The following is a 21,876-nucleotide window of genomic DNA, read 5'->3' as shown; positions in this document are numbered from 1 at the left end:
AACCAGGATAGGCTTTACTAAAGTTTCCTCCAGCAATAAAGATACAGGGCCAAATATAATACTCAAATCTATGCATCTATGAACTTGTGTATTTCAGTTAAACAGCCCTATCAGGTGTCCATGCCATCCAATCATATTAAAAGACTTCTTTTAATATCAGGTATGGACTTGTCTGTTAATGGATACAGTGATGCAGTAACAGTAATGATGTTATTGCTCATCATAAGCAGAACAGATCCATCTCTAATTTGAGGGAAAAAGTAGATTTTAGGAAAAGTACCTTTCTCCCCCAGAAATGAAGTAATGTACATTTGTGTGTGTATGTGTGTGTGTGTGTGTGGTGGTGGTGATGCTGGGGATTGAACCCAGGACCTTGTGCATACAAGGCAAGCACTCTATCAACTGAGCTACATCCCCAGGCCTGAAGTAATATATTTTCAACTTCCATTAATCTAAGGTGTCAGATACAATCTGATTTAGCAATATGCACATCAAATTTTGAACATTCCTTAATCATCTTTTCTAGATAAAACAGCTTCTTTAATTATTACAAAGTCTTTATAAATTTTAAAACCTTTAACTTTAGAAACTAATGTTGTATAGATAAAAGAAATAATTTGTGTGATGTTAAGCAAATATAATTTTCTTAAACCTGGCCTGGATTTGAATTCTATTAGCAATACAAAAATTTATCTTCTGAAAAATTTTAGCAGTGATATCATGCCCTAAAATTAACAAACCTATTAAATTGTTATTTCTCAAAACATTTGGAATGCCTTCACCATCTTTTCTTCTACAAAAACAGTCAAAATGTATTTTCTAGGAAATCCTCCTAACCACAAGGAACTGACTGAATCTCTCCTTTTGCACTCAGTACACACATGCTTGTTGCATCACTATATCTGTGTACTCATTAATAAAATGCATATCAACAGCTAATACATTTAATAATACAATGTTAAATTTACATTCTTGATAGTTTTTTAAATCACTCATATCTTTTTTTTTTTTTAAAGAGAGAGTGAGAGAGGAGAGAGAGAGAGAGAGAGAGAGAGAGAGAGAGAGAATTTTTTTTTAATATTTATTTTTTAGTTCTCGGCGGACACAACATCTTTGTTGGTATGTGGTGCTGAGGATCGAACCCGGGCCGCACGGATGCCAGGCGAGCGCGCTACCGCTTGAGCCACATCCCCAGCCCAAATCACTCATATCTTAATGGATTTTATATTAAGAAAAATACTTTTGCCTCCTCCTTCCTACAAAAAAGCACTATATTCCCAGAAAGGGCATTAATAATGAAATGTGTGCTGGCTTAAATTTGAATCTTATTAAGATATAACACCTTTCTTTTATTTGTTTGTTTTTATGTGGTGCTGAGGATCAAACCCAGTACCTCACACTCTACCACTGAGCCACAACCTCAACCCCTTTATTAAGACTTCTTTTAGAATGAAATTATGTCATTTGCTGGTAAATGGATGGAACAGGAGTCTACCATGTTAAGCCAATCCCCCCAAAAAAATGGCCAAATGATCTTTGATATACAGATGCTAACACACAATAAGGGGGTGGAAGGGAAGAATAGAAGTTCACTGGATTAGACAAAGGAAAATGAAGGGAAGGGAAGGAGGTTGGGAATAGCAAAGAGAGTAAAATGAATTCAACATAACTCTCCTATGTTCGTATATGAATGAATACATAACAAGTATAATTCCATATCATATACAACTACAAGAATGGGAAGTCATACTCCATGTTATGTATATCATAATACATTCTACTGTCACATAAAAGTAAAAGGAACAAATAAAAAGAAAAAAAGATTTCTTCTCAAAATTTGAAATTTAAAGAGTAAATTTTTCTACAAATTTAGTTTTAGGTCCCTTATCAATAGTGATTATGATTTCCCTATATATTCCAATTCATGCATTAATAGGTAATGACTTTCCTTTGCAACATATTCCTATTATCTCTCACACAATTACTCCTTTTTTAGAATATGCTTCAGGATACCATAACTTTAACTCACAAACCTCAGAATTGAGACTAAATTATCAAACAGAGCCAGATCTCACTTTCTTTCCATTTTGATAATAAGTACCATGTCTGAACACAGGCTGCTTCAGTAACTTCTTAAGCTTAAAGACTTGGCTATCCTCCTAAAGTCAGACCTTTACCAATTTATCTGTATTGAGAGTTTATGAGTATATAGCTGACACTGAAACTTAAAATCATTTTTTAAAAATTCCCAAAAGATGAAAAATTAGACCACACACATTGAAAACAAAGTTTAATTTTAAAACAATCTAATTTAAACCAAAATCCATGACTTTTTCTTTTCTAGCTTTCTTCTTTTAGTTCTGGTAAGAGAGATATACTGAGTCCAGATTTAGATTATAGCTGAGATTTAATTTTTAACTCAGAACAACTTTTTATTATATGGGAACTTTTTATTTTTCTTTCAAGGGAACAACAGAGCCATAAGCATTAGCAAAGAATAAATTATCTTTGAAATTTCTTGTTTGAACCAAATTTGGCTCATACTAATTTGGTCCCTTGTGATACACTTGTTCTTTTTGCATAATCTTCAACCTGAAATTACTAAATACTGTGAAAAATCAGAATAATATGTTGAATTATTTTCATAATAATATAGCAAGGTGAATGTTTGAGGAATATATAGAGTATCACTTATGCACCATATAATAAATGAACATTCAGAAACAGATTCAACACTGAAACATTAAAGCAAATTTCAGGGGATAGTTGCGCATATTACATATACAAGGAAGCACTGGTCAGGTTTATTTTAAGTAGTTATAATAAATAATTCCAAACATTTATTAAAATGTGTCAATTCAATAGAAAATCTGGAACTGTGATAAAGTTCCCAATTCATTTTTATTGTCCTGGATAGCATGTCCTCCTCCTCTCCAAGAGAAAGGCAAAATAATAAAGTTGAAAAAAGATTTAGACTGATAAGGTAGCCATAATTAATTTTTTCTCTCAAATAGGATTTTCAGGGCTATCTTATTTTACATGAGACAATGCTAGGGTAGGAAAAAAACCTCGTATGCCTATATTAACTATTTTCACTTTATCCAAACAAATTACCATTTTGTTTTGGACATCATTTATATTTGTTTTTTCAGACAGGGACTGAAAAATTGTCCAGGTTGGCCCCAAACTCCTGAGCTCAAAAGATCCTCTAGCGGAGCCAGGGAAGAGTCCCTGGGTTATTAACGTTGGAACTTAGTGCCTGCCAGTTTGAGTGGGTGTGTGTGGGAGGGCATGCCTGCGTGGGTGTGCACAGGTGCTAAGCAGCTGTAGCTGCCCCATATTCGGACTTAAAAAAGCAGTTTGACTTTGTAGACTTACTTATGTCATTGTAATGATTTCACTCTTAACTGTGACATTTTTATCAAATGTGTGAATAAATACATAAAGACTGGTATAAGGACTGGGGATGTGGCTCAAGCAGTAACGCAATCGCCTAGCATACATAAAGATTGAAAAATACATATTAAAAAAATTCTCTCTCTCTTCTCTCTCTCTTCAAAAAAAAAAAAAAGATCCTCTAGCCTCCTGAGTAGCTGGGACAACAAAGGTAGCAACGGTGCCTGGCTTGGGCTTCCTTTTTTAGCATTCTAAACAATTCACCAGTGTATCCCTTCTCTTTTCAGACAGGACTTGCTGAAAAATGGAGTTTGGCACATATCCAACTTTAGTAACCATATTTTACATATGTACACTCATCCCGCATATATTCCATAATTATCTCATAGTTTTCCAGTTATTTGAATAATAAATCCTGATAACTAAGTTCATTTGTAATCAACTCTCAGTTAATCTTAGAAAATTCTACCTCCACAACTTCTTTTTTTTTTCTTTTTTTGTTGGTGTTGGGGATTGAACCCATGGCTTTGTGCATACGAGGCAAGCACTCTACCAACTGAGCTATATCCCCAGCCCCTCCACAACTTCTTAATTGTATTAAATTTTATAAGCATGTTCTTTTATTTGGAAATAACTATAGAATTCTACTTTAAGAATTACACATTTAAGTTGTTTAAATAAATACCCACATAAATTCTCATTTATACCAAGAAATAGTTTATATATCGTAAGAGGGGGAAAATCATTTCATTTAGAGATTCATAGAAAAATAAAGACCAACCAGTGAAGAAGTGTAAAAAAATGTGGACTCTTAAAGTTTCAGCTATTTTCCCTGAAATTCTATACCCTTCCCATGAATGATAAACCAAAACCAAGTTCATATAATAGAAAATTTTGAACCAGTGTTAAATTCTAAAATAAAGCTTGATTCAGTTCAGATCTTTCTCTTGAGAAGTAATTTTCCTGACTTCTCTTTCCCTCACACCTAAGCAATTTTAGGCAAATTTAAAACTGTAAGGTTTTACCCAGGTTACTTGTCTCTAGGGAACTAGGTTTCTGCCTATTCTATATCTCCTATGGAAATACTTATCCTCAGGCTAGGCCACATGTCCCATGACTAAAAGTACACAGATTAAAATCTGGTGTTTAGTTACCAATTGCATACAATATTTGGGTATAACTGGCATTAAAAAAAAATTTTCAGTAATGCCCATTACAAATAATTTATCTAGATAGACTCAAAAATTAACTGGTTAACTTTAAAACAACCACCTGTTTAATAACATAAATATCTCAATAAGAATGAACCAATGTGACCAGGGAGAATACAGAAATTCTTGGGTTAATTATAATAACATGGTGATAGGTTTCTCAAGGTACTTTCTAAACTCAGCAAGCCACTGGGCTCCAACTGCTCCATCCACAACTCGATGATCACAACTGAGTGTAACAGACATCATGCTAGCCACATCAAATCTAGAAAGAGTAAAAATATTATTAGTTACTCTGAAAGCAATAAACAGATTTTAGCCAGCAATCATGCACATGCTGATTCCTACCCTATAATCCAACCCAAGTAATATTATTTTCCACCTACTCTTCATGTCCTGTATATCTTTTTAAATATATATATTTTTAGTTGTTGATAGACCTTTATTTTATTTACTTATATGCGGTTCTGAGAATCAAACCTAGTGCCTCACACGTGCTACTGCTGAACCACAGTCCCAGCCCCTCTATATCTTTTTTTAAAATTTTTTATTCTGATTTTTTATACATGACAGTAGAATGCATTTTGATTCGTAGAACACAAAATGTCATGTTCTCTATATCTTTAGTTCAAATTAAAAGCTTGAAGAAAAAGACCAGACAGACACCTGGGAACATGGGTTGGCAAATTATACCACATGTGCCATTATCCTGTCCTCTGCCTATTTTTATAGATTTTTTTTTAATTTTAATCCTTTCATATATTATTTATGTCTGCTTTCATACTACAATGGTAGGGTTTTGCAATAGAGTCCACATGCTCAGAAATATTTATTATCTGACCTTTGTAAGTGTGCTAAACTCTCACCTAGAATAAATCTCAAATAAGATCCCATCAATAGGATCTCATTTTATTTTTCTTATTTTTTAATTTAATTTCACTTTTTGGGGTACTGGGGATTGAACTCAGGGGCACCTAACCACTGAGCCACATCCCCATCCCTAATTTGTATTTTATTTAGAGACAGGATCTCACTGAGTTGCTTAGCGCCCGGCTTTTGCTGACACTGAATTTGAACTCCTGATCCTCCTGCCTCAGCCTCCTAAACCAAGCCACTGGGATTATAGACATGCACTACTGAGCAGGATCCCATTTTAAATAGGATTACTGCATTTAGTAAAATAGAAGTTTCTGCTATAAGGAATTTCATCCTATATTTGCATCTGACTCTACTAAAGCTCCAGTACACCATGCCATAAGTACCTATAAAACCAAACTCAGAAACAGATGCATAATGTAATGAAAGTCAGCTTATAATTCCTTCTCCAATTTGGCACTTACCCTTTTTCATTGTCTGCTGGAACCAGCTTATCCTCTGAAGCACCAATTGCCAAAATACACGCCTGAGGTGGGTTAATAATAGCAGAGAAATTCTTAATTCCAAACATACCTAAATTGGAGATTGTAAAAGTGCCACCCTAAAGGAAAAAAGATTAAAAACAGATCATATTAATTGCTTGCCAGTGTAAAGTAGAAAAAATTACAAATATTCTGTGAAAGGTCTTACGACAATTTTGTATTGGCTTCTGCACACTAGTTGGAAAATGTCTTATTTTCAGCATTTGACATGTGACTCAATTTTCCTTTATTTTTAGGACCTAGTATCAGTTAAAACTATGTGGCAGAATCAAACAGTGGAAAATAAAATAAGCATTAAAGGTCAGTATGTACTATCTCACCTGGAACTCTTGCGGCTGTAGTTTACCCTCTCTTGCTTTAGCTGCTAAAGAAACAACATCATTAGCAATGGTTTCCAGTCCTTTTATATGTGCATTAAACACAATTGGTGTGATGAGTCCTGCAGGAGTGCTGACAGCAACACTGACATCAACAACATGATTTCTGTTTAAAAAGAAAAAAGAAATGAAAAATAATCAATACTGATATTTTTTTAAGAGCCTATGGGGCTGGGGATGTGGCTCAAGCGGTAGCGCGCTCTCCTGGCATGCGTGCGGCCCGGGTTCGATCCTCAGCACCACATACAAACAACGATGTTGTGTCCGCCAATAACTAAAACATAAATATTAAAAATTCTCTCTCTCTCTCTCTCCCTCTATCACTCTCTTAAAAAAAATAATAATAAAAAAAAGAGCCTATGGACTGGGTATGTAACTCAGTGACAGAGCACTTGTCTAGTATGCAAGGCCTTGTGTATAATCCTCAATACCACAAAAAAAATTTAAAATTTTTTAAACAGCACTAAGTTAAGGAGGAATATGAATATTTAGAAATTTTTAGAGCCAGTTTGTGCTTCAGTTCGAGGTGTCTGTTCTAGTCTATACATTTTGCTGTGCCCTCTCCTTGACTTACACTTTTTAAAAATGATTATGAGAAAAAAAAGAAAAATTTGTCAGTAGATTGGAGTCACACCACTCTAACTTCTTCCACCATTCTTGACCAAAAACATGGGTATAGCTAGCAAAAAACAAAAAACACAACATTCAGTAAGAATTAACTATCTGAACTCCAAGACTAAATGGAGGTGCACAGTCTGGAGCTGAGTCTCTGTAGGCAGCAGTTGAGCAGATGAAAAAAAGAGTGAAAGAACAGAACTGCATTAGAAGGGAAAAAGGAGTACTCAGGACATAGAGGTGGTGCTATCTCAGAACTTAAAATTAGGTTTCCAAATTTTTCCAGAGTAAATCACCAGAAGCACCTATGCATCTAGGTTTCATCTCAGATTTATTTTTTGCAGTGCTGGGACTCAAACCCAGGAGGAGTTACATCCTCAGCTGTCGTTTTAGAATATTTTTTAATACCAAAAATAAAATACTCAAATTACAAAAATAATTAAGAAACAAAACTAATTCCTATTATTTTGAAGTGGAGATAAGCAAAATAATATTTTAAGACAGATGCAGTGGGCTGAGGCTGTTACTCTGTGGTAGAGCACTTGCCTAGTGTATGTGAGGCACTGGGTTCAGTCTCAGTACCACATGAAAATAAACAAATAAAATAAAGACATTCTATCCATCTACAACTACAAAAAATTTTTTAAAAAAGATAGATGCAGGGCTGGGGATGTGGCTCAAGTGGTAGCGCGCTCGCCTGGCATGCGTGCAGCCCGGGTTCGATCCTCAGCACCACATACCAACAAAGATGTTGTGTCCGCCGAGAACTAAAATAAATTAATAAATAAATTAAAAAAAAAAAAAAGATAGATGCAATAACTACAATGTGATATGAAAATAATTTTATTTGTTACTAACCACAAATACTATGACATTTCTTTATATGTTCTCTACATTTATGAAAGGAAGAGATACTAAATGTCCATAAAGGTTTTAAAAAAAAGATGACTTTTTTCCCCCATCCAAGTTCTGAATAGTACCTACAGTCTCTATGGGGTCTTTAAGGGATCCTGCCCAAGTGTTCTTCAATTGAGAAAAAGTCAAAATTCCACATGAAGGCATGGCTCTGCTCTAAAGAAAGAACTCCAGTCATTTCAGCCTTCCCTAGGGATAAGTTCTAGAAGATTGTAGGTACCAAGTCCCCCAATTTGCCCAAGCTGGCTAGAGACAGGCTTTTGTTACATGCAAACACAGAGACCTCTACCAGTAATACTGTGGTCCTTATCAGTTACCATAACTGGACTTTATTAATCGAATATTTCAAAATAGCTAGTAGAGCCAGGTACATGTCTGTAATCCCATCTACCCAGTAGTCTGAGGTCAGCCAGGGTAACTTAACAAAACCCTGTCTCAGCTGATATAGCTCAATTGATAGAGTGTGTTATCTCTAATGTACAAGGCCCTGGGTTCCATCCCCAGCATCACAAAAAAAAAAAAAAAAAAAAAAAAAAGCACCCCAAGTTTCAATCCCCAGTACTGACACACTCCTTTCCCCAGAAAAAAAGAAAAAAAGCTAGTAGAGAGAATTCTGAATTGTTCACAACCCCCCCCCCGCCAAAAAAGATAAATGTCTAAGGTGACAGACATGCCATTTAACCTGATCTGATCATTATACATTGTATACATACACTAATATGTCACACTCAACCCTATAGATACATATAACTATGTGCCAATTAAAAATATTTGAAGTTATTGTCATTACAATGTTACTTGCTTAATAACCTTCTCCCTGAAATAGGGATGGTATTTCCTAACTTGTTTATCACTGAATCCAGCAAACAGTACATGTTCAATAAGTATTTGTTGAAAGGCTGTATAACAAATAAATGAAGGGTGTTTGGTGAGAATTACTAAACAATTCAACTAAAAAAGAACAAATAATTAAAAATTTAAAAAAGTAAACAATTCATAGAATTTGCCCTGCAACTTTGATCCTTTCTTTATATGTTATTTTCTTTATGTAGTCTTAAAAGTAGATGGCACTCACTTAATATCAATTTGAATGGCTATTTAAAACACATATACAATAACAAGTGTTAGCAAGGATGTGGAGAAACTGGAACTCTCATCCGTTGTGAGTGGGAAGGTAAAATGGTGCAACCACTTTGAGAAGTTAGTGTAGAAATTTCTTTAAAAATTAAATGTTTACCCAATGAATGACTCAGTGATTCTATTCCTAAGAATGTACTCCAAAGAAATGAAAACATTTCTACACAAAATATTGTATGCAAATGTTCATTACTCATAATAGCAAAAAAGGGAAACCAAACGTCCATCAACTGATGAATGCAAAAACAAAACATGGTACACCCATACAGAAACAAATGAATACTATTTAGCAATAGAAAACAATAAACTTCTGATGCATGTCCATGGGGATTCTTGGAAACATTGTTAAGTGAAAGAAACCAGTTGCAAAAGAAGGCACATTTTATGATTCCACTTCTATAAGTATAGAAAAGATAAACATATAGAGTCAGCAGTACATATTGCTGAGAAGACTGAGGATAGGAGCAGTAATTCAAATTCAAATGGACAAGAGTGATCTTCGTGGAAGTAATGGAAATTTCTAAAATGAGAACATGGCAGACTGCACAATTCTGTAAATTTACAGAAATCAAGGAATGTTGAGCTGTGGGATTTTATGGTATGTAAACTACTGTAAATTAAAACTGTTTTAAAAATTGCCTATATGATGGGCAGAAGGGCAGAATATAAGAAACTATACTTGCCTTCAGAATACTTAAAATTAAAAAACCAAAACCAGTGCTTAACAGATGTTTGTTGCATGAATGCAAGTACCAAATGAGAAATACATACACTATTCAGAAGGATATTCAGAGAGCATAATTTTCCGTAGGTACTCACAAAAGGGGAACTTGAACTAGGCTTTAATAAGACAGGTATGCTTTAAACAGGATAGAAAAGTATAATGTTGCGGTTCAAGACTAGGTTTTAGTCTTGGTTCAGAGAATTGGGAGTGCTATGGTTTGAATCTGAAATGTCTCACAAAGACCCATGTGTTAAAGGCTTGGTCCCAGCCATTGGTGCTGTTGGGAGGAGGTGGAACCTTTAAGAGGTAGAGCCCAGTAGAAGGAAGTTAGGTCACTGGAGTGTGCCCCTGAAGGAGATATTAGGATGAGCACCTCTAGGTCTTTTTCTTTGCTTCCCAGCAGTTATGAGATGAATAAGCTGCTTCTACCATATCAAGCCCGAAGGACCATGGACTGAAACCTATAAAACCATGAGCCAAAATAAACCTTTCCTAGAAGTTGTTTATCTCAAATATTTTGTCACAGTGACAGAAAGCTAAGTAATATAGCTGGGATTCAAATCTTGGCTGGTTTACCTTTCTCTGGATATGTAGCAGATTACTTCTCTGTGCCTCAATTTCCTTATATGCAATGGAGGCAAAAATGGTACCTACTTTACAATATACTCATGAGAATTAAATAATGAATATAAATTCCCTAAGCACTCATTAAGTGTTAGCAATCAATCTAAAATCAAAGAAAGGAAAAGCCCAAATAACATTCAGAGAAGAGGAAACTTAATGGCATATACAGCAACAGTGGCTAACTCAAAATGGCACAAGAAGGTTTTATAGAGGATCAGAAAGCAAGCCTTGACTGAATTATAGATGGCTATGAATGCCAGAAATTACAAACTACTTCTGCTCAGGCCCCAGAAAGCTATCCATGACTTGATGGTATGGACAGTACTGAAAACAGGAAGACAGACTCTGTTGACTGGTAGTCTTCCAATATATGTCTATATCCTAATTTCCAGATTCATCAATGCAGACTTAGTTGGAAAAACACCTTTGAAGGTATATTTAACTTCCTGAGATAAGATCATCCTCAATTATCTGGATGTCTCTAAATACAAGCGAGAGTCTGTTTAAGAAAAGAGAATACAAAGAAAAAGACCATGTAAAAATGAATGAAAAGAGAATACAAAGAAAAAGACCATGTAAAGATGAAAGTAGAAACTGAACTTATACAACCACAAACCAAGAAATGCCTATAACTTTTGGAACTGGAAAAGGCAAGAAAAGATACTCCCATAGAATCTTTGGAGGGAGCAAAATCCTGTAAATACCCTGAATTTGGACTCCTGGCCTCCAGAACTATGAGAGAGTAGATTTATGTTTGTTTGTATTTTTTTATTTGTTTTTGCTGGTGCTGGAGATCAAATCCAGAGTCATGTGCATACCAGGCAAGGATTCTACCATTGTGCTGAACTCCAAGTCCTAAATTTCAATTCCAAGACATCAATTTTGTGGTAATTTATAACAATACTATGAGACTAATATGCTTATAAGGAATATTAAACTCGTAGATGTTCTCCAAGAGGGGAGTGACCAAGGAAAAACCATCCAGTATGGGGAGATTGAGAAAAAATTCATGATGAGAACACAGAATATTATTTCCCCCTCCTTAAGTCATCATTAAAACCAGTGAATATAGTATTTATGGTAAACTACATATTTTAATTAGACCCAAATATTTTACAGGAGAAGACCATAAAAAATTAAAATATTTAACATAAATATTACATTAATGTTATATTTACATATAGCATTTTATATATTAAATGTTAATATTTTAGAAATTTCTATCATGTGGAGGTGATTGGAGAGTGATATTCCCGGTGAGAACATGGAAGTTTTAGATTACTCCATACCTTGCCCTACATCTCTTCATCCAGTATTCATCTATGTATTTCGTAATATTCTTTCTATAAGCCAGTAAACATAGGTAAGTGTATCCCTACATTCTATGAGCTGTCCTAGCCAATTATCAAACCCAATAATGAATATAAATAATGAATATAAGTCATAGGAAGCTCAGTTTGTAGTCAGTAGCTCAGCAGCAAAGGTAGACAGATTTGAGACTGGCATCTGAGGTGAGAGTAGTGTTAGTGGGACTGAGTCCCCAGTCTGTGGGATCTGACTCTAACCCCAGGTAGAGGGTCAGAATTGAATTGAATTGAAGGACACCTACACACTCCAGAACTGACTGCTTGGTTGATGTGTGGGGAACCAACACCCCCCAACACACACACACATACATCTAGTCACAGATGTGGTGTTATAAGTGTGTGAGAGCACAGAAGAAAGGAAAAGAGCTTCGTTTTTTGTTTTGTTTTTTTCCTTTTCATAATAATAATAATTATAAGAAGAAAGCATCTATCTCATATTAGAAAAGGGCTACCTTAGGAGTCAGAATCCTGGTTCCAATCATAGTTATAATACTTACTAACATATTAACACAGGACAATTTACTTAATCCACTGAGCCTCAGTTTCCTCATCTAGAAAATGGAGGGAAAGCACTTACTCATAAAATGGCCATTAAGAATTAAATATGAAATCCTTATGTGAAATATACTTGAGTACCACGGTGACAATAACAAACACTATTTTCAAGTGTATACTGATTTCCCTTTTCTGAGCTCATACAAAGAATTTACAGCCTTTACTAGCTAAACTAGTACTATCTCATAAATTGTTTTGTGTAGTTTTAAAATTGTTTCACCTACGAATGTCATATCCCCCTATAACTCTTACTTATACATTAGATAACATAAGAAAACTGCTGGGCTAGGGTGTGGCTCAGTGGTAGTGCACTTGGCTGGTGTGTGTGAGGGGTTCAATCCTCAGCACCACATAAAAATAAAAAATAATTAAAAAAAAAGGTATTGTGTCCATCTACAACAAAAAGAAAGAAAGAAAACTGCTGATAGATATAAACCTCTAGTTATACTTACTGTCTTATAACTGTGTCCATCCAAGAAGAATTTGCTTCAGGAACTTTTAAACAAGCCAGAGCTGATGCTTTTATGATGAAGTCATTGACAGAAATTTTGCTTTTTCCTTCTAACATCTGTAAAGACAAGAAACTATGATCGTTTTCTTAAGTTCTCTCCCCAACGTCTTAGATTGTACACCTAATGTTGAGAAAGGAACTAGGGGGATGAAAATATATAAGTGATCCAAAGTGGGAAGGATGAAATGAAACCAAAAGTTGGTTCTTCAATCTTGTTTAATGTAGGCCTTAACAGCTATTCATTTCTTGTTAAGTACTGCTTTAGATGCATCCCATAAATTATGATATGTCTTAATTTTCACTCATCTCAACAAGATCAAAATTGATCCTTTGAAAAGATCAGTCAAATGACAACCACAATGACAAATGTTTGGCTGACAGGAAAAGACTCAAATTCTTTTTTTTTTTTTTTTTTAAAGAGAGAGAAGGAGAGAGAGAGAGAGAGAGAGTTTTTTTAATATTTATTTCTTTCAGTTTTCGGTGGACACAACATCTTTGTTTGTATGTGGTGCTGAGGATCGAACCCGGGTCGCACGCATGCCAGGCGAGCGCGCTACCGCTTAAGCCACATCCCCAGCCCCTCAAATTCTTAAAATCAGGAATGAAACAGGAGATGTTACTATCTACCTTATATAAATAAAGGATTATAAGAAATACTATGAATAACCATATTCGAACAAATTAGATAACCCTGATTGAGCCAGGTGTGGTGGTACAGGCCTATAATCCCAGCTACTGGGGAGGATGAGGCAGGAAGACTGCAAATTTGAGGTCAGCCTAGGCAATTTATCAAGACCCTGTCTCAAATTTAAAAAGAAATAGCTGGGGAAGTAAGTAGCTCAATGGCAGAGCACCCCTGGATTCAATTCCTAGTAAAATAAAAAAACAAATAAATCCATAGATTAATGTATAGATTTAATCCTTAGATTAAAAAAATATTTAAATTGATGTATACCTGTTAAGGCCTACATTAAACAAGATGGAAGAACCAACTTCTGGTTTCATTTCATCCTTCCCACCTTGGATTGCTTGTATATTTTCATCCCCCTAGTCCCTTTCTCAACATTAAATAGATAATGTTTAGCACAGTTGCAGGAACAAGGACCAATATATAAAACTCAGTTTTATTTTTGTTTGTGTGGTAGCAATGTACAATCTGAAAATGAAATTTAGAAAACAATTCCATTTATATAAGCACCAAAAAGAATAAAGTATCTAGGAATAAATTCAACAAAAAATATGTAAAACTTCTCTAAAATTTACTTAAATGACTGAAGAAATTAAAAGAATACCTAAATAAATGCCAGAACATCACATAATCATGGATGGGAAGACAATATTGTTAAAATGGCAACAACGCCCAAATTGATCTACAAATTTAATGCAATCCTTACCAAAATCTCAACTGGCTTTGTAGCAGAAATTTACAAGCTAATCTAAAATTCATTCATAATGGCAAGATATCCAGAAAAAACAATCTTGAGAAAGAACAAACATGACAACTTCATCATTTAAAACTTACTGCAGACCAGCATAGTAGTGTATACCTATAATCCCAGCAACTCAGGAGGATGAGTCAGGAGGATCAAAAGTTCAAGGCTAGCCCCAGCAACTTAGTGAAGCCCTAAGCAACTTAAAAAGGGCTGGGGATGTAGCTCAGTGGTATAGCAACCCTGGGTTCAATCCCCAGTATGTGCGTACATATGTACGTATGTATGTATGCATCTACCTCTCTACCCATAAAACTTACTACAAAGTTACAGTAATCAGGATTGTGATATTGGCTAGAGGGTACACACACAGATCAATAGAATAGACTTAAGAATCTTGAAACAAACTCTCACATGTATGGTCAATTGATTTTGACAAGGATGCCAAGACAATTCAATGGAGAAAGAATTATCTTTTCAAACAAATGTTGCTGGGACAACTGAATGTAAACATGCAAAAGAATGAAGTTGACTCCTACTTATATTTGTGCAGAAATACACAATAAAACTCTTACAAGGAAACAGGTATGAATCTTCATAACCTTAGACAAAGACTTTTTAACAGTAGTCTACTTTATGCTTTGAATATAAACTTTGCTCTCAGCCACTGGAACTTATTTTTAAAATGGATATATATAATGGTTAATTTGAATTGTCAACTTGATTGGATTAAGAGATGGTGAAGATTAAGAGTCTTTGGGTATGTCAGTGAGGGTAGGTCTAGGAACATGTGAGATAGCCAACTGAAAGAGACCCTCCCTAAGCTTGGGCAGCACTATCCAAATAGGATGATGGCTTGAATGGAATAAAAGTTGAAGAAAAAGGAAGCAAGGAGCTCAATTCTTATTGAGATGCAACTCCATTCTTGAATTGGTTCTTGATTGCTACAGTGATCATCTGAGGATATCAAACTCTCGCTTCTTCACTCTTCCAAGAAGACTGCCAGAGATTCTCCAGAAGCCTTCAGTCTTGGACTAGGGTAGCACTGTTGATCTCTCTTGTCCTGGGGCTTCAGTCTCTTGGAATGCACACCTACTGGTTTTTCCAGCTCTCCAGCCAGCAACTATGGACTATCTAGCTTTTGGTCACATAAGCCAACCTAATAAGTCCCCTTTTTTATAATTATACTTCCTGTTAATTCTGTTCCTCTAGAGAACCCAGACTAACACAACACATTTCTTTTTCTCTCTCCCTGCTCCTCCCTAATCTTTCCCATTCCCTAACCTCAGGGGAAACAGGATTACCTTTCTTCCTTTCTTAGGCAGATTTATCTCTCCTTAAGTCTATACACCCACCATAGAAAAGACTATCCAGACTTTGGGGATAGTACCAGAAGATCTCAGAAATGACTATCTTCCAAATTAACAAGTGAATTACAACTCCAACAGAGAACACATGGAATGTAGCCTTTGAATCACCTCTTTAAAAGCCTCCTGTTCCTGCTGATGGGCAGAATCACAGCCTTTGGGACAGGAGTCCCCAGTGTTTTTCCTTTGCTAGCAAAGCAATAAAATTTCTTATTCATTTTTTCTCAAAACTGTGTTCTTGTTATTGGATTAGCATTAAGGACAAGAACCGAGCTTTTGGGCTGGGATCGTGGCTCAGCAGTAGAGCACTCACCTAGCACGTGCAAGGTCCTGGATTCGATCCTCAGCACCACATAAAAACAAATAAAATAAAGATATTGTGTCCAACTACAACTAAATAAATAAATATTTAAAAAAAAAAAAAGGACCGAGCTTTTAGCAGATAAAATGCCAAAAGGGGGGGGGGGGGATTGGATAAATAGACATACTAAAAGTTTACACTTCAAAGGATCCCATCAAAGACAGCAAGACTAAAAGCTAAAAAATGGAAAAAAAAAAAAAAAACTTTAGCAACCATTTATCTACAGTAAGGGATCTGCAGAGTAAATGAAGAAATCATATGTATAATAATAAAAAGATAACCCTATTAAAGAAAAAAAGTAAATTAACTGAGTAAACATTTCTACAAAGAAGATTTAAGAATGCCAACTTGTGAAAAGCTGTTGAATCTGATTAGCCTCCAGGGAAATGCAAATTAAAACCACAATGAACGCTTGACACTTACTAGGATGACTCAAAAAGATAATCAAGTATTATTAGTAATGATATGAAGAAATTAGTACAATCACACATTGTTGATGGTAATATAAAAAGGCAAGTCCACTTCAGAAAACAATCTGGCACTTCCTCAAAAAGTAACCAAAGGGCTGGGAGGGAGTGTTGCTCAATGGAGGAGTACTTGCCTAGCATGTACAAGGCCCTGGGCTCATCCAGCACCACACATAAACACACATAAGTTAAACATAGAGTTGTCACATGATCCAGAAATTCCACTCCTAGGCATAAATGTAATAAAACAAATGAAAACTTAGGTCCCCACAAAAATCTGTACATAAAAATTTTATGTCAACATTATTCACAATAGATAAAAAGAGGAAATAATCCATATGTCACATTTTGTTGAGTTGTCCATCATCAATTAATGAACAACTCAACAAAATGTGACATATCTCATTATAGTAAAATACTATTCAGCAGTTTAAAAAAATAAAATACTAATACATGCTACATTGTGGATGAACTCTGAAAACATCTTAAATGAAAGAAGCCATTCAGAAAAAACTATATATCATATGATTCCATTTATAGGAAATATCCATAATAGACCAACCTACAAAAACAAAAAGTAGAAGAGTGGATTGGGGATGTAGCTCAATGGCAGAGTACTTGCTTAGCATGTGTGAGGCACTGAGTTTGATTCTAGCACTGCACACAAATAAATAAATAAAATAAAGGTCCATTGACAACTAAAAAATTATTTAAAAAAAAAAAGGTAGATGAGTGGTTTTTTAGGATTGGAATGATGGGAGGTCTGATGGGGTATAACATTTCTCTCTCTCTTTTTTTAATTACCTACTAATGATTAACCTAGGAGCATTCTACCTCTGAGCTACATCTCTAGCCCTTTTTATTTTAGAGATAGGGTCTAGCTAAACTGCACAGGCTAGCCTCAATCTTGCAATCCTCTGTTTCAGTCTCCCAAAGTACCTGGGATTATAGGTATACACAACCACACCTGGTTTAAGGGGTGGAAGAATTCTTTCTGGGGTGAGGAAAATGTTCTAGAACTTACTGTGGTGATGGTTGTACAACTCTGTGAATATACTAAAACCCACTGAATTGTACACTTTAAATGGGTGAAAATGGGGGCTGGGGTTGTAGCTCAGTGTTGAGTGCTAACCTAGCATGTGAGAGGCACTGGATTCGATCCTCAACACCACATAAAAAAATAAATAAAGATATCGTGTCCATTTACAATTAAAAAAAATTTAAATGGATGAATAGTATGGCATTATAATTATAACTGAATTATAACTCAATAAAGCTGTTCAAAAGAATTTGAATAAAATACATCGTACAGGGGCTAGGGTTGTGACTCAGCGGTAGAGTGCTTGCTTGGCACATGGGAGGTGCTGGGTTCGATCCTCAGCACCACATACAATAAATAAATAAAAGTTAAAAAAAAAAAAAACATTGTACATACATTTGCCTAATTTCCAAGTAAATTTGTGAGAAAAGAGCTTTAATACTTTGACAAAAAAGCTTGCCATCATCTTTAACTCCTATAGCCATCTGCAGAGCTCTGGCACTGTTTCACTCATGCATTCAGCTATGTATCTCACATTTAAGAGTCTATGCTGGGCACTAACAGTGAAGCTCTGGTACGAAACAGTAGGCAAAATGCATAAAAATTCTGTTCTCAGGGGGCTTATGCTCCAAAGAGGATAAATAATAAATATATGACATATATTAGATAGTGTCAAGTCTAAGGAGAAAAAGTGGGGAAGGAGAATTAAGAGCCTTAGGCACTCCATAATTAGCATGAACTTACTTCAACATCTCTGCCAATAAAAACAATTCGAACTTTGCATGGTTCAACCAAGTTATGTCCTTTGTGAATTCCCCAACTACTCTCATTGGTTTCTCCTTCTCTAAACTCCAATAACACTTAAATCTATATAGATCCTTTACCTGTAATAACCTGTACAATAAAATTTAGCAATTGATGAGTATTACCATAAAGAAACTGATCCATGTCCAGCATGGTGGCTCATGCCTGTAATCCCAGCAATTCAGAAGGCTGAGGCAGGAGGATCACAAGTTCAAAGCCAGCCTCAGCAATTTAGCGAGGCCCTAAACAACTTAGTAAGACCCTATCACAAAAAATAAAAAGGATGTAGTTCAGTGGTAAACTGCCGCTGGGTTAAATCCCCAGTAGAAAAAAACAAAAAGAGAGAGACTGATCAACAAATGAATATTTTTACTTTGACAAAAATCTTGTGGCTATAGCTCAGTGATATAGAACACTTGCCTAAAATATTCATGATGCCCTGGGTTCAGTCTCCAGCATCACCAAAAAGAAGAAGAAGAAAAAAAAGCCTTCCATATTTTCACAAATATTCTAGCCCCAATTAAATTAGGAACTCATAACAATAAAAGACTGTGTCTTATATCACGTTTCCAAAAGTGCCTTATGCTAATCCTAAACACCAAGTAAGTGCATAATACTTAACTATAAACAAAAAGTAAATATAATGTTTCTTTCTTTCCTTTCTTTTTTGATATTAAACCATAGGTTTTATTAATGATAAATGTCTGCATTTGTTTTAAAAAGCTTAGCTCTTACTAAACATAATTTTTAAACAAAAACTAATAAGCAAGAATTTGCCATATAATTACATCCATAAATAAGATTTTTAGCTAATCCAATATTGAAAGCTAAATAATGAATATAGATCAAAACAATGCTGAAACTGTCTCCTGTTACTGAATATAATGTATTTAGAAAGACACAAGCATACTGAACATAGAAAAACAATTTTGTAGATTTAGTCTACAACACTAGTATGAAGAATGACATGCAATTCAGTATTTCTTTAAAAATATTTTTAAATGGACTCACTTGAACAATGGTTTTATTTTGTTTCATTTGACAGGACAATCTGTGTTTCACAAACTGATCCTCCTTTCATACTAAAGAGCAAACTGTGTAAGTTCTCTATTCTCTTCCCAGAAACTACCTATAGATCATATCACACAATGACAACATGGAATAATTTTTCTGGTTAAGTATCATGGCCAAAAATTATCAGTATTTATTTATTTATTTTATTTTATTTTTTTAAGAGAGAATGAGAGTGAAGAGAGAGAGAATTTTTTTTTAATATTTATTTTTTAGTTTTCGGCAGACATAACATCTTTGTTTATATGTTGTGCTGAGGATGGAACCCAGGCCACACGCATGCCAGGTGAGCGCACTACCGCTTGAGCCACATCCCAAGCCCAATTATCAGTATTTAAAAAAAATTTTTTTTAGTTATAGATGGACAAAATACCTTTATCTTATTATTTATTTCTATGTGGTGCTGAGGATCAAACCCAGTGCTGCATATGCACCAGGCTAGTGTTCTATCACTAAGCTGCAACCTCAGCCCCCGGTATTTTAAAAAAAAGTAAATATCAACTGCAAATCTAGAAAAGTTTTTTTAAAGAATTATGCAAACCTAGCACATATGTATTACAGCTATTATACAAGCTAAGCAGTATGACTTATAAATGTGTATATAACAATACACATGCACTAAACACCACCTTCTACAAAGTTTAATAGTGTTGCTAAGTTAATAAATCTTTCAGGGCTGGGGATGTGGCTCAAGCGGTAACGCACTCTCCTGGTATGCACGGGGCGCTGGGTTCGATTCTCAGCACCGCATAAAAATAAAATAAAGATGTTGTGTCCACCGAAAAATTGAAAAATAAATATTAAAAAATTCTCTCTCTTCTCTCTTTAAAAAAATATTAAAAAAAAAATCTTTCAAAGCAGTGAAGAATTATGTAAACAGAGTTTCCAAAAGATAATAATTGCTTAAATTGTTCAAAGAACCCTGAGTCAGAACTTTTAATAGCTTCCTAAAATTATATCTATAATGTTTCTTACTTACCAAAAAAAAAAAACCCTCAAATATTACATCCCAGTGACTTTGCTAGGCTAAAATATATGTCTGGCAAAGTTGACTTTAAGTGACAAGTTTTAATCAAGGGTTAGAAAATGAAAATTCTCTAGGATATTGACAGCAAGTTAAAATTAAAATGATATTTCATTTTTTATCACCAATTGGCATACTGTAATAAAATACACAGACAAAAATGTAACTGTTTAGTGGAAAAAAATATTTTATAATTTATAGATTTGGAATTTCTGAAAGTTTTACCTTATTTAGTTCTTTCCGTACCAACAAAACTTCTCCCATATTTACATCAATAGAAAGGTAATAATGAGGTATGGTTTGTTTCGATTGCATTAACCGTTGTGCAATAACCTGAAACCAGAGATTCAAAAATCAATTATCTTGAGTGAGAGGAGACCTTCCCTAATTCAGATCTATTTGCCTCTTCATTCTGCTTACCTCATAATGATAACCCCAAGCATTATCAGAATTGGAAGATGTATACACAGTGATTTCTTTATCCCAAGTATTCAACTAACCAAACAAGTTTTCCTTATTCATCTAATATTCCCAAACAAAAAGGACTGTTAATGTTTTAAATTATGAATACAACAAAACAACTAGAGTAAATATGCTTCCAACAGCTCTGGATCCAGATTTTGGTAATGCTCTTACTCGACGAATGTTGCTTATTGGGATATCTGTGAAGACACCTGTAGGAATGGGTGCCACTCCTGGACTCGGCGGAGGCACAGCAGCTGCTGGAGCCTGTAGGTGGAAAGAAAAAGCTCTCAGTAACTATGGCTCAATCCAAGCATAAATACCTGGTACACTACCAGTGACTCTTTACAGATGGCAAAGTAAAAACTAAAAGTTTTGTAGAACAACTAGTTATATCCCCAGGAAGCAAAAGGGACTTGAATTAGATTTAAGAGATATTATTAATTGGTTTTACTTAGAATTCTGAAATCATGTTTTAAATATCATTTTTCTTTGAGCCTAATTTATGTCAAAATAATATTATTTTTGCAAAATTATCCTCAATAAAGCAATCAAACCATTCTTAAATTAAAAGGATTAAGAGATGAATATAAACAAACTAGTCAATTTCTTGAACAATGTTAAGGAAAAACAAGGCTAAATCTTTCATTTTAAAGAGAACATCTGGGGCCGGGATTATGGCTCAACAGTAGAGCACAAGCCTCACACGTGTAAGGCCCTGGGTTCAATCCTCAGCATCACATAAAAATGAATAAATAAAAAATAAAGGTATTGTGTCCAACTACAACTAAAAAAATATTAAATAAAGAGAACATTGAATAACTAAATAATTTTCCTCATTTTTCGCTGATTATCTTAACATCCTACCCAATAAAACAGAATTTGGACATATAGATTTAGTCCTTCTGTAGATTCATTAAACACATATAAACTTAGACAACCAACTTGCAAATATGTTTTTAAAAATGGGCTGAGTTGGTCATGGTGGTACATGCTTATAA

The 21,876-nt window shown here is 34.7% G+C and overlaps 1 protein-coding gene and 1 non-coding gene across 2 annotated transcripts in view; both read right to left on the bottom strand.

The window, feature by feature from the left end:
- Nucleotides 1–344: 344 nt before the first annotated feature.
- On the bottom strand, nucleotides 345–417 carry Trnat-ugu (transfer RNA threonine (anticodon UGU)). Its single transcript has one exon. It is a non-coding gene; the product is annotated as a tRNA-Thr (tRNA).
- Nucleotides 418–2,471: 2,054 nt separating this feature from the next.
- Nucleotides 2,472–21,876, bottom strand: part of Dlat (dihydrolipoamide S-acetyltransferase) — a 38,262-nt gene continuing 18,857 nt past the window's right edge. Inside the window, exons 9-14 of the mRNA XM_077796908.1 lie at nucleotides 21,050–21,142; nucleotides 20,639–20,746; nucleotides 12,792–12,907; nucleotides 6,346–6,508; nucleotides 5,948–6,084; nucleotides 2,472–4,872 (exon numbers count right to left, since the gene is read on the bottom strand). Coding sequence (XP_077653034.1) covers nucleotides 4,743–4,872; nucleotides 5,948–6,084; nucleotides 6,346–6,508; nucleotides 12,792–12,907; nucleotides 20,639–20,746; nucleotides 21,050–21,142 — 747 coding nt within the window. The 3' untranslated portion in view covers nucleotides 2,472–4,742. The remainder of the gene's footprint in view (nucleotides 4,873–5,947; nucleotides 6,085–6,345; nucleotides 6,509–12,791; nucleotides 12,908–20,638; nucleotides 20,747–21,049; nucleotides 21,143–21,876) is intronic.

This window comes from Urocitellus parryii, chromosome 4 (genome assembly GCF_045843805.1).
Source record: "Urocitellus parryii isolate mUroPar1 chromosome 4, mUroPar1.hap1, whole genome shotgun sequence".
NCBI lineage: Eukaryota > Metazoa > Chordata > Mammalia > Rodentia > Sciuridae > Urocitellus > Urocitellus parryii.
Note: the sequence above shows the minus strand (reverse complement) of the source record. Positions and strands in the feature narration are given on the sequence as shown.